Source organism: Brienomyrus brachyistius, chromosome 4 (genome assembly GCF_023856365.1).
Source record: "Brienomyrus brachyistius isolate T26 chromosome 4, BBRACH_0.4, whole genome shotgun sequence".
In the NCBI taxonomy this organism is placed as follows: Eukaryota; Metazoa; Chordata; class Actinopteri; order Osteoglossiformes; family Mormyridae; genus Brienomyrus; species Brienomyrus brachyistius.
Genome location: NC_064536.1, coordinates 27,328,440 through 27,341,263, shown reverse-complemented (window position 1 = coordinate 27,341,263; position 12,824 = coordinate 27,328,440). Strand labels below are relative to the sequence as shown.

At 49.8% G+C, this 12,824-nt stretch overlaps 1 protein-coding gene across 3 annotated transcripts in view; it reads left to right on the top strand.

Annotated features, from left to right (window-relative positions):
- The window catches only part of LOC125740812 (cadherin-6-like), a 499,381-nt gene extending 486,848 nt beyond the window's left edge, over positions 1 to 12,533 (top strand). For 2 of the 3 annotated variants that reach the window (XM_049012471.1, XM_049012470.1), the window contains exons 6-12: positions 1,912 to 2,099; positions 4,587 to 4,840; positions 6,630 to 6,766; positions 7,319 to 7,440; positions 8,577 to 8,694; positions 8,983 to 9,234; positions 10,247 to 12,533. In XM_049012471.1, the coding sequence (XP_048868428.1) occupies positions 1,912 to 2,099; positions 4,587 to 4,840; positions 6,630 to 6,766; positions 7,319 to 7,440; positions 8,577 to 8,694; positions 8,983 to 9,234; positions 10,247 to 10,746 (1,571 nt within the window). In that variant the 3' untranslated portion in view covers positions 10,747 to 12,533. Of the gene's footprint in view, positions 1 to 1,911; positions 2,100 to 4,586; positions 4,841 to 6,629; positions 6,767 to 7,318; positions 7,441 to 8,576; positions 8,695 to 8,982; positions 9,243 to 10,246 lie in introns of those variants that run through there. The other variant, XM_049012472.1, reaches the window with a different exon arrangement.
- Positions 12,534 to 12,824: the final 291 nt, after the last annotated feature.

Genomic DNA, 12,824 nt, shown 5'->3' with positions numbered 1-12,824 from the left:
TATGGACCCCCTAAAGAGGAGGTGATTGGCCTCATAAAGAGGAGGTGATGGGCCCCATAAAGAGGAGGTAATGGGCCCCGTAAAGAGGAGACGAAGGGCCCCATAAAGAGGACGAAGGGGCATTGTAAAGAAGTGGCGATGACCCCCGTAAAGAGGAAGGAAAGAGACCTGTAAAGAGGAGGAAGAAGCCTTTTAACAAGGAGGCAATGGGTCCTGTAAAGATGAAGTGGAGGGCCTTGTAAAGAGGAGGCAGGGACCTCATAAAGAGGAGGTGATGGGCCCCGTAAAGAGGACGAAGGGGCATTGTAAAGAAGTGGCGATGAGCCCCGTAAAGAGGAAGGAAAGGGACCTGTAAAGAGGAGGCCGAGGGCCTTGTAAAGAGGAGGCAGGGGCCTCATAAAGAGGAGGTGATGGGCCCCGTAAAAAGAAGGCGAAGGGCCCCATAAAGAGGACGAAGGGGCATTGTAAAGAAATAGCGATGAGCCCCGTAAAGAGGAAGGAAAGAGACCTGTAAAGAGGAGGCCGAGGGCCTTGTAAAGAGGAGGCAGGGGCCTCATAAAGAGGAGGCGATATGCCCCATAAAGAGGACTAAGAAACCTTATAACAAGGAGACAATGGGCCCTGTAAAGGGGCCTTGTAAAGAGGAGACAGGGGTCTCATAAAGAGGAGGTGAGGAGCCTCATACAGAGAAGACAGGGGCCTCATAAAGAGGAGGTGATGGACCCGATAAAGAGAATGCAGGATGCAGAGGTCCCCATAAACAGAAGGCAGGAGCCTCATAAGGAGGAAGTGATGAGATGCATAGAGAGGAGGAGATTCTCAGGGCTCTAGCGCAGCTTTCAGTGCTCTCTCTTTCTTCCTTCCTCCCTCCTTCCCTCACCCTCTCTGACTGTCATTCTTGGCTAATACTCCACTATCCCCCTTCCCCCCGTTCCCTTACTCCCCCACTCCCCCCCCCCATCTACTGTAACTGTCATTCTCAGCTTACACCCCACCATGCCCCTGTCTCCCCCCAGCACATCTCATTTTATTCTGTTTCCCTTCAGTAACAATGGGAAGCAGTGTCAGGCTGGGCGGGTGGGGGGAGGGGGCAGCGGTTCCTTGATGTTACAGACGCCCCCACCCATTCATCATGGCCCTCGGCAGGGGGGACGGCAAGCAGAATACAGCAGTGGATATTTTATGCAGGTCACACCAAATTCCAGCCTATGATATCGTTGCTGCCTAGCAATGAACCCCCCACCCCCCAATACACACACACACACACACACACACACACACCCCCAATCCAGAACTGAACAGCTTGGCAAAGCAGCAGGGCGAGAACATGGCAAGACGTGGGCGACTCATAGGCTACCCGGGGTGCCTGCAGTCAGGGAAAAGCCCATAGCCACGCCCCCACACTTAAACAAGGCAACAGTATGACTCAGATAACAAGGACACTTATTTGTCCACAGTTACAACTTTTTTTAAAAAAACAGTACATACCGGTATTTACCTTTGGCTGGGGAGCTGGAGATAGACGCCAATCTTGGTCCCGGAAAGGAAAGCTTCTCCAAAATCACACTTAGCCCACAGTGTCCAGAAGGTGTCCCTGCCACGGCGCCTGTAGGGGGCGCTAAGATCATTCTTAGCCCACAGTGTCCAGAAGGTGTCCCTGCCACGGCGCCTGTAGGGGGCGCTAAGATCATTCTTAGCCCACAGTGTCCAGAAGGTGTCCCTGCCACGGCGCCTGTAGGGGGCGCCAAGATCATTCTTAGCCCACAGTGTCCAGAGGTTGTACCAACCACGTTGGTAGATGACAGCTGTCCCGTGTGACCCAAACTAGCTGTCTGACAAAGTAGCTGAACGAGTGCAGGTTTCAGGTATATTCCCCTTTCCCACATGCCCTGATGATCCACCCTCCCCCAGGTATGTACCAGTTCAGTGTCCTGGAGTCGGCGGGAGTGGGTGCCTCCGTGGGGAGGATCAGTGCCACGGACGCTGATGTGGGTCGCAACGCAGAGATGGAGTACAGTATTATCGGTGGTGACGGCCTGGACTTCTTTGAGGTCGTGACCGACCGGCACACTCAGGAAGGTGTGGTCACCCTCCGGAAGGTCAGTCAGGACACCGTCTTCCTCGAAGGGCAGGGCTGTGAAAATGAAAATAACCACCCCCGAAACAGTGATTATTGTTGTCGTTATTCCTTTCTGGGCTACATGATGTCAGCGGAGAGGCTAATTCATGCTGTCTGTTCTGCATTAATGTATTTTTTTATCTAGATGTACAAATTTAGGGAAGAAATCACTGCACTTAATCTCCACTATTGCACTGACTCTTCCATCCCAGGGGAGGAAAGGAGTGGGGGGGTGTATGAAGGCTAAGTAAATGAAAGCAGCTTCTCGGCATAGCAGGATGACTCTGTGGGGCCTGGTTAATGTTATAATGTTACACGAAATCGAAATGGAGTCACCAGGAACTCCACAGATTGGGAAGAGCACCTTAACTGGATAGAGTTTGGTATACAGGGGGAGGGGGGCGGGGGAATGAACTCCGGATATCAGGGTGTGTAATGTAGCTGTATCCAAGATGGCAGCCATCCAGGCGCGCCTGTTAAAAGGGGACAGAAGAAGATCTTTATTGGTTCCAAGGAAAAAGTCAAGCCTCAGTCATAAAAAATCATAACAGTTCTCTCCCGGCAGCAATTTGTGGCCCTTAAGAGACATTGGTGATTTCTCAACGCTGAGCAAATGTAAATCAGAAAACAGCATAATTAGCTCCTTTAAAGGGACAGTGCGCGCCCTTTAAGGGGCGGGGTGATTAGCTCCTTTAAAGGGACAGTGCGCGCCCTTTAAGGGGCGGGGTGATTAGCTCCTTTAAAGGGAGAGTGTGCGCCCTTTCAGGGGCGGGGTGATTAGCTCCTTTAAAGGGACAGTGCGCGTCCTTTATGGGGCGGGGTGATTAGCTCCTTTAAAGGGACAGTGCGCACCGTTTAAGGGGCGGGGTGATTAGCTCCTTTAAAGGGACAGTGCGCACCCTTTAAGGGGCGGGGTGATTAGCTCCTTTAAAGGGCAGCATGATTATTGTCCTTTAAGGGGCGGCATATATAGTTGCCTTAATGCAGCAATTCTCAACCCATGGGTTGCGACCCATATTTGGGCCGTGGCAAGTTCAGAAAGGGTCACAAGGCAGAGTTGGAAATGTAAGTACAGACGCTCCTCTACTTACGAACTTTCACCTTACGAAATTTCAAACATATGAACGAAGAAGACTGTAAGTCCAAATTGTGTTCATTGGGCTCCCCTTTCCTGTCCGCAACATCAATTTTTTTCCTGCGCGAAAATTCTGCCTAGTACGACTTCTGGCCGCTACTCCCGCCACGCAGCAGAGTAGCGTGCGTACTCCCAGCATCCTAGTTCTTTGTATTTGCATATACCCTTACATTTATGTGGAATAAAGACTTACAAACATTTCAAGGTACGAAAGGCCGTTCGGAACGTATCTCATTCGTAAGTAGAGTAGCGTCTGTACACAAATTAAAAATTAGCAAGCTCCTATACTGATTCATGATCATATTTCCCAGTACCAATCCTAAAATTAACCAAAATAGATGGGTATTGAAAAACATTCAAGAGGTACTCAAGCGGAAGAGCTCCTGCGTGTCCTACGCCAGGTCCCTGCCAAAAACAGCTAACCTTTTAAGGAGCAGCAAACAGATATAATAACAAACATATTAGCTGACCATACCAGACCGTTTGTCAAGCCACACAGTATGGCAGCCAAATATGGAGACACTGTAGTACTGCTGGATGCCACTAATCTCTTTAGGGGCTATACAATCAGGGTGAAGAGTGAGGAGGGAAATCTGTCAGTCGTAGCTTCAAACTAATAAGATTCAAGCCACAGTTGATGTTGGGTACTGATTTCCTTTAGAAATGGTGGATTAACTTATCTGGGAACCCTAGCTAAACATCAGCATGGACAGGTGACTGTTGCCGATGTAACTGACCCCGAGGTCTGAAACTCAAACCACCTATGAGCTCTTCTCCCAAGGGGGCCACGAAAGCTATTTTTTTTAGGTTAAAGGGAAACCAAAGGGTGTGACATTTTCCAGCACGAGTTGATGTCACAAGCCAACACAGAGTGTGAGTTCAATCAATTAAGCAAATTTCATTTTTCATTTTCTTTTAGAGCCTTTTGATCTTCATTTGTCTCTTAGGGGTGATGGTTGGGCTTTGGTGGCACAGGAGTGACTCTCGTATTGGACCTTGATAGGGTCGTATACAGGGGCGGGACCACAGGGGCACTGGCCTGAGCTGAAAGCTGATTGGTCCTCCCCCATCACTCACCGATTCAAAACATATCATTGGCTAATGATGATGTCAGCTCCTCTCTATGAACTGCAGCCCCTCAGCTTAAAAAAGAAGAATTTCCCCAGACCTTGAGTTTAACCTGAACTGTCTCAGGTAAACACTGTAGAAATTATAAGCTGCTTCAACAAATGGCTGAAGATGGCATGAGATCATTATGGACATGGAAGCTGGATCTCCAGAAGCTACCAGAAAGTTGAAAGAAGATACTAAACTTTGATTGTTTCCACTCAGCTGGTGGATTTTGAGAAGAAGAGGATGTACGTGCTGCGGGTACAGGTGGAGAACCCACACCTGGACCCCCGCTTCCTCTCCAAAGGCCCCTTCAAGGACACAGCCATGGTGAAGGTGAGCGTGGAGGACGTGGACGAGCCGCCGGACTTCCAGCATCCAAGCTACATGATGGAGGTGAAGGAGGACGCCCCCGTCGGCTCTGTTGTCGGATCGGTGAGCGCCATGGACCCGGATGCCACCCGAAGCCCAGTCAGGTACTGCAGCTTTGGGTGGGGGGGTGTCATCTCAAGTTTATATGGGACCCGAGGCTTGATGATTTAGGGTGTAGGGTATGTGAGAATAGGCAGTATCTTATTGGAGACCTTGGACTAGATTAGACTAGAGCAGGGGGGCCCAATTCCAGTCCTAGGGGGCCGGAGCCCTGCACATTTTTTGGTTTCCCCAAACACACCTGATTCAACTCCTTGTGCTAATTACCACACAGCTCTTGGCTGAATCGTTTATGGTGGAACAGGGAAAGAACTAAGCTACACAGGGCTCCGGCCCCCCAGGACTGGAGTTGGACACCCCTGGACTAGAGTGTCTAACTCCTAAACTCAGGACTATATGGTGTCTGAGTGGAGTCTCGTGAGACAGTGGTTGGACGGAAGAGTTTGGACGTGTGATATTTATTAATGCCACAGATCCAGCATGAGGAACATCACACCGAGAAGCTGAGACAGGCAGCTGGACGGGGTTCAGAAACATAAGCACTTGATCCACAGCCTTACTTAACTGAACCACTGATGATGTCAGCACCTTGATCAAAACACCAGGAGCTGAATCCCCAATAAGACGGACAATAAGCCCTTGGTTAGATTCCAGTTAGAACCAGGAAAATACGGCGGATTCAGAAGCCGAGCTGTGCACTGGGAGAGATGAAGTCCAAAGCGAGCAAAGCAACCACGCAGTTTTAGGATTTAGATTCACGGCGGGGGGGGGGGGGGGGGGGGGGGGCATGTAAACCTTGCCGTTGCAGGGTTGGGACACAAAATCATAAAATCATTAAAAAATGCCGACTCGGTCCATCCGGAAAAGCCTTTGAATGTAAACAAGAGGAGGGAGAAAGGGAAGGCAATTATGGATGTCCCGTTTCATGCTGAGAGCAGCTGGAATTAAGGCAGAATTATCTGGCATGATTAATCGGGGGAGGGGCCAGGGCCCCGTGAATTATTGAGAATATTAGGAACAGCAATTAAGCAAGTGAGTCGGGGAGTATTGGACAAATTTCAAACATGATTTCCTGCGGTAACAGCAGTGTGAGTGTGGAGGGAGAGGGAGGTGGGGCGGGGGGGGGGGGGTACTGGATTTCGAACAAGGGCAATTGTAGGATTGCTAAAGGTGGGGGGACAAAAGAGGGCCACAATTCATACAGTGGGGCCAAGCTTTTCATTTTCAAATCAATCGGAGATTGACAGGTGAGGAAGCCAATCAGGTTTTCCAATGGCTCTGCCCTTGTATACGCCCCTGATTCTGGGGGCTCATCCATTACTGAACCCCCCCCCCCCCCACACACACACACACACACACACACACACATCCATTACTGAACCTGATCCACCACCCACGGGAAAAAGAAAGGAAGGTATTTTTGACGGCTCACAGGAGCATCACTGGGGAGGTGATGGCAGCTACGATCTCAAAGCAATCCATTATTAAACAGTTTGGATAGATTGGTGTATAACCTAGAAATAGCTATTTTAACAGGCTAAGATTATAAATAAATAACTAACGCTTGGGTTGATTAAGTCAGGGAAATCTGAGCTGGACCCCACTGAAAGCTGATTACCCCCCTCCTCTGTCAAAACATATAATTGACTAAGGATAATGTTGGCACTTCTGTATGAGTTATGGCCCCTCTTATGTCCCCCCAACTTTAAAAAAAATCCTGGAATGTCCTCTGCGGGGGAAGAGACAGGAGTAAGTCAGGGCATAAGATCAACAGCACCTTCTTCTCGGGAAAAGGGGCAGGCCTCGGCTGACCTTTGACGTCGGAATCCCCAGGTATTCCATTGACCGGCACACAGACATGGAGAGGGTGTTTAATATCCATCCGGGGAACGGGTCCATCTTCATGTTGAAGAGCCTGGACAGGGAGGAGCATGCCTGGCACAACATCAGTATCATCGCCGCGGAGTTCGGTAAGTTCCAGAACACGCGGGGGTGGCGTTCTCAGCCAAGCTGACGCTAACGCTAAGCCACTCTGAGCATATTATTGCTGTGTGTTTTTTTTTTTTTAAAGTGGAGGCGATGGAGTCCTGCAGCTCACCAGTAATTATGTGAGAACCACACAAGTGTATGCACTTCACAGCGCTTCACAGATTAAAATACGAAAAGCAGAGAAGTCCAGACATCACTGAATGCCACCGTTTTCATCTTTTACAATCGTGGTACCTTTTATAGGGCAGGATATAAACTCCCCCAGCCGCTGGATGAGGCTGCTAGCAGAGTGGAGAGCATTGTTAACATTTAGCATTGATATTATGCGATAATCAGGAAGCCTCTGACATTTTCTGCCAGTGTAAATTAAATGTGATGCGAGGATGAGCAGCTCCGGACTTCGACAAGATGGATGGTTTTGCAGATTTTTTATGGTAGCGTATGTCATCGACGCTGATAGACAGCTTAGCAACCAGGCAGCGGCTGGTTCCGGCATCCATTTGACCCGACAGAAACCTGTTCCTGCTCCGCAGACAACCCCAGGCAAACCAGCCGGGTGCCGGTCTACATCCGAGTCCTGGACGTCAACGACAACGCTCCCACCTTCGCCACGTACTATGAGACTTTCGTCTGCGAGAACGCCAAAGACGGACAGGTAAATACCTAAAATGTCAATTTTAGAAACATTTCCCCGTGGAATGCCAGAGCGCATCATCTGTAGCTCTCGAAGCTCCCCCCCACTGAGAGCGGCATCTTAGCAACTCTGTCGGGGGGGCTTACATCCGCGGGGTTTCCACCGCTCGCCCCCGTGCAGGCGTTAATGTGCTCTCCTGTGTGCGCGCTTCATCGCCTTCAGAGGCCACACTGTGCCTCACACAACAATAGCGCTTTGTTCAACAAGCACGCGTTTCATTTATCCAATTTACCCATCTGTCTTCCAAACATTAATTCAATAAAGCAACCTGCAGGGTCTGCTGGCCCGTTCCAGGAGACGCAGGGCACAGAGCCGGGGATGACCAAGATGTATTAATGCTACAGGCTGCCTGGACCTAATTATTCATAAGCTCTCTGGTGCATATTATACTGTGAGCAAGTTTTTTTGGGAGTTTCTCAGCTCATTGTGCTCAGGTCAGGCATTGAATTTTATACCCCGTCCACATTTAATTCTGCCTGTGAGTTCAGAATATCAGGTCACATGGCACGGCTGATTCCCACTGGCCATGCTGCCAGCCAATCAGGGCCGAAACATCAAGTATTCATTAAGTCCCATGGCCTGGACAAACTTGGTGAGTTTATTCTTACATAAATTTAGATGTAAAACAATGCTATTTTAAAATGGGTATTGACAATTTTGATTAAAAAAACACCCTGCAGATCCATCCATCCATCACCAAAAACCGCTTAATCCCAACAGGGGTCGCGGGGGGACCGGACCCTATCCCGGAAACAAGGGGCGCAGGCAGGAACCAACCCTGGGCGGCCGCCAACACACCGCAGGGCGCACACACTCACACACACACTCACACACACACTCACACACACACTCACACAATTACGGGGCCAATTTACACTCGCGAATCAACCTGCCCCTTTTTGACCGTGGGAGGAAACTGGAGCCCCCGGTGGAAACCCACGCGAACACGGGGAGAACGTGCGAAAACGCTGCACTTCTTTTACTTAATTCAAATTATAATTTAAATAGCTGTATACAAGATTAAGGCCATTATATATACAGGATTATACTTCAGAGCTAAATGTGACTTTTTTCTATCATTGTTTTCTCTGCTGCAGACAATACAGACCATCAGTGCCACAGACGCCGACGACCCTGTCGGGGGGCAGAGATTCTACTTCAGCTTGGCGCCGGAAGCATCTTCGAAAGCCAACTTCACTGTCCGTGACAATCAAGGTGGGTGACTGCGTGGGAGTACTGAACACTGCCACTGGGGGGCATCACTGAGGGGGCGGTTCTCCGAAACGTCACCGATCTCCACAGAGCTAGTTAGAAATGTAAAAATAAACCAGATGGATCAATATGCAAGATAAAAATCATCATCAAAATGTGTATAGATTGAGATCTTCGGCATCTTAAGTGAATAAAATAATGCAGCCTCTGGCAGGGTCCTGGAGCAACATGAATAAGAGCGAGGCCTGGGATTCGACCCAACAACCTGTAAGCCTATTTCTTTTAACCCAGACAACACAGCCGGGATTTTAACACGGGGGAGTGGATTTAGCCGGATCCATCAGAGCAGCTACCAGGTGCCTGTGGTGATCATGGACAGCGGCGGCCCGGCGCAGAGCAGCACCAGCACGCTAACGGTGCATGTGTGCAGCTGCGACCGCGACGGCAACATGAAGGCGTGCAGCAGCGAGGCCCTGCTGCGTTCTGCCGGCCTCAGCACCGACGCCATAGTGGCCATCCTGCTCTGTGTCTTCATACTTCTCAGTGAGTAACTCCGCCCCCTTCAGACTTAACCATAGCAACACACGTACATGATGGGATGTGCTCCTCAGGTTTAGTGTCCCTTCAAGGGTACAACAGCAGCTGCTCAAATCGGCAGTCTATGGGCCACCAGTCTGTGCTCTTTTAAGCGCCACGCCCCCTGCTGACACCCCCTGGAATTGAGCTTGCAGCTCTCGGAGGCCCCTAGCCTACTTTCAGGCTCCAGAAAGAAGCAGATCATGGGACACGTGAGCCAAATTACGCCGACATGTACAGTGAAAAGTGCGAGGCCAGTGCTTCTCTGCAGGAGAATAAATTATACATCTGGGAGAAGCCAATTTCAGGGCCAGACAGAAATAAAGGTGTCATATGGGAGGCGTGAACCAAGGTTGGTTCTCATCCCTAGGGAGGGGGAGGGTGCACATCTCACCACCTTTGAGCCAGATATGAGTTAATCTCATTCTTGTTAAGCAAGTTCCTTCTGCTCTCCTTTCTCTCTCTGCCGAAGTGTAATTCAGCCCGACTTCAGAAGGCAGGGGTGGTACCAGAATGTTATGGATGCACTGATTAGTGCGATTACACTAATGGGACACTCAGCATGACAGCATAGGCACTTTCATTGGGGTTAGCCTTTCCTGGGAAAGCAGTAGAGCAGAAAACGGAAAGTACAGTATGCCGGAACACAGGAAAGTAAATCAGGAAGTTTTGTTATTGGTGGATCCTCATTAAAGTTACATTTATGGCTCTGTATCGCATGCCGGTATGTGCTAATGTATGCTATCGCAATTCGTGCGCCGTGCCCCTAAGTGAAAGACTGTGGGGTGGGGGTGGGGTGTTCTCCAGCAAGCTGCTCTCCCCGATTTTCTGTCTAACTACAGCTTTATGTATGTTGGAAGATGTTGTTGCGCTCCTACCAAAATGCCTCAGTGCATTTCATCCCCAGGCCTGTAGGGGGTGCCGTGGAGGCTAATATTCCAGCAGGTCAGCCCCATAACTACTGCCCTGTTTCCCCCAGTGATCGTGGTCCTGTTCGCCGCCCTGAGGAGGCAGAAGAAGAAGGAGCCGCTGATCATCTCCAAGGAAGACGTGCGAGACAACGTGGTGAGCTACAACGACGAGGGCGGCGGCGAGGAGGACACACAGGCCTTTGACATCGGCACGCTGCGCAACCCCGAGGCTGTGGATGATGGCAAGCAACGTAGGGACATCGTCCCCGAGTCCGTGTGTCCTGCCCTGCGCCGGGTTGGTGACCCATGCAGGGAAAACACCGATGTGCGTGACTTCATCAACCAGCGGCTGCAGGACAGTGACACCGACCCGGTGGCGCCGCCCTACGACTCATTGGCTACGTACGCCTACGAGGGCACTGGCTCAGTGGCCGAGTCGCTCAGCTCGCTTGGCTCGGTCGCCACAGATGCTGACCACAATTACGATTACCTCAGCGAGTGGGGACCCCGCTTCCGGAAACTGGCGGACCTGTACGGGGCTGGCGATGCCAGCGAGCGGGACTCCTAATGGCCGAGAAGGGGCGTATGGAAAAACAAGGGGGGCGCCCATGCACCCGCTCTCAAACAAAGTGCCCTTTCTCCTGTCGCGATCCACTCTTGGTCCCACTCAGCATCGGACACTGGCATCTTCGTACCTCCTCTCTCCACGGTTTCAGTTCCCTCCTGAGAGTGATGGACTTTTCTTTGAGATTGCTGGGGATGCACAGGGCCCTGAAAATCTCTATAAATATGCATATATATACACAAATATAAACAAATATTTTCCCTTCTCCTTAAGCAGTCTTACGGTGTAGTATGTGACATCACCAGGAAGATTCATTGTGTCATATCCTGACAGAAACATGTGTTACATTTTAGCAGAAGTATTTTACACAGTTCTGCCCCACCCCTCCCGGAGGCAGCAGAGGGGGGCTGATCTCACCCCGATCTTCGGCATATCTGTTCCCACTCCGCATCTCTCTCTTACAAAAGCTTTACATGCTCGTTACTGTGGGGATGTAGCCCGTATTGTTGTGTGACACACGTTCGCCCAGCATCAGTGTCTATGCTGAGGGCGTCTCGCAGCGAATCACGTGTCGCCATCGCGTGTCACATGACACGGCCCCGGTCCGAACGAGCAGCTGACTAAACACAACCGTCTGCTTGATGTTACACTCTTTGTATGTATTTTGTACTTCTTGAGCGAGGCAGTAAGTCTCTATTTTTTGCTGCTAGGGGTATGTCCCAATGACTTTGGGGGGCGTTGGGTGGCCATGTAGATAAATGACATCTCTGCTTGTTTCGGAAAGTGTTTTAAACAGGCTGGGGTGGGGTTTGCTGGAAAAATCAACATCTTAGAAGAAAGAAAATCTAATTTAGAATGGAAAAGGTTTCATGTGAACTGGCCTACTCTTAGGATGTGCTCTGTGTGAATACATGAATGGTTTTTACCGGTTTCGGGGGGGGGGGGGGGGGGGGACATGCATGGAGTGGTGGCATTCCATCAAAAACTGGCAGGACTGAGAAATATCAACCAAGTACAAGACTTAAGGATACCTACTTCTCAAGCTGCTGTGCCTTCCCCAGTCCATGTTAGAGGCAGTTCATTACACAGACGGTATATTTAAATGTGGCTTAGACAATTTGCTAGGTGCAGTGCCTGCTGATCGCTAACGTGGCTCGGCAGTCGATAAACATTCACCCCCCCCACATATTCGTTGTATTTTCCCAGACCTTGCATGGATGGGCACACATTGCCAAGAACGACATGCATGGACAGGAGGAGAAGCAGGCTGGATAATGGCGTCTTCTGTCCATTCAGGGTCAAATACACACTGCGTGCCAGCATCTACCCAGCTGTGAATTTCTGAAAAATAGCGTGGCAGGGGAAGGCTCATTATTATTCATAAAGGAAGTGCTGTAACAGCGCTTCACCAGCCAGTCAGGCAGCGCTTCATTTATGAATATTAACGAGTATGCACCTATCATCCTACTCACCAGCCAACCAGGTAGCACTTCCCCTGCCACCCCAGCTTTCAGAAATTCACTTACAGAGATGGGGCAATGGGGCATAGCCTTTTCTGAATCGCTACGGTGCTGAAGTAAGGCAAAGCGATCGATAATAAAAACAAACAGGACCTGTCAAAAACATAACCGAACACACTGTCCCTCTGTGCTGTGCCCATGTATCACCGGCGGACAAGATCTGTAATTAAAATTTTTTTAAATATGGTCGATTTTGTAGTAGCGGAGGTGAGAGTTCCTGTGTGCAGTAATTTTACACGTGGTTCCCCTATAATAAAAGCGTACCCACTGCTTTGTACTATGTAATTTTTTGTACCAAATATTTCTTGAGGACACAAAAGGAAAAATAGTAATAATTCATGTTTTTTTATGTTTGTATAGAACAGACATCACACGGCAAACTACCGAAAGCTCACTGTTCCCAATAAATCTAATTAAAAGCTGAATATTTCCAGGTGACGTTAATGAAGGATTCCGGAAAGAAACATCGCCATTCTCTGGCTTCGGATCCCGAGGTGTGGGGGGTTCGGATACCAGCGCGCCTGGCGACGGCTTTCTAGATCTGCTGTGGTTACCACGGTG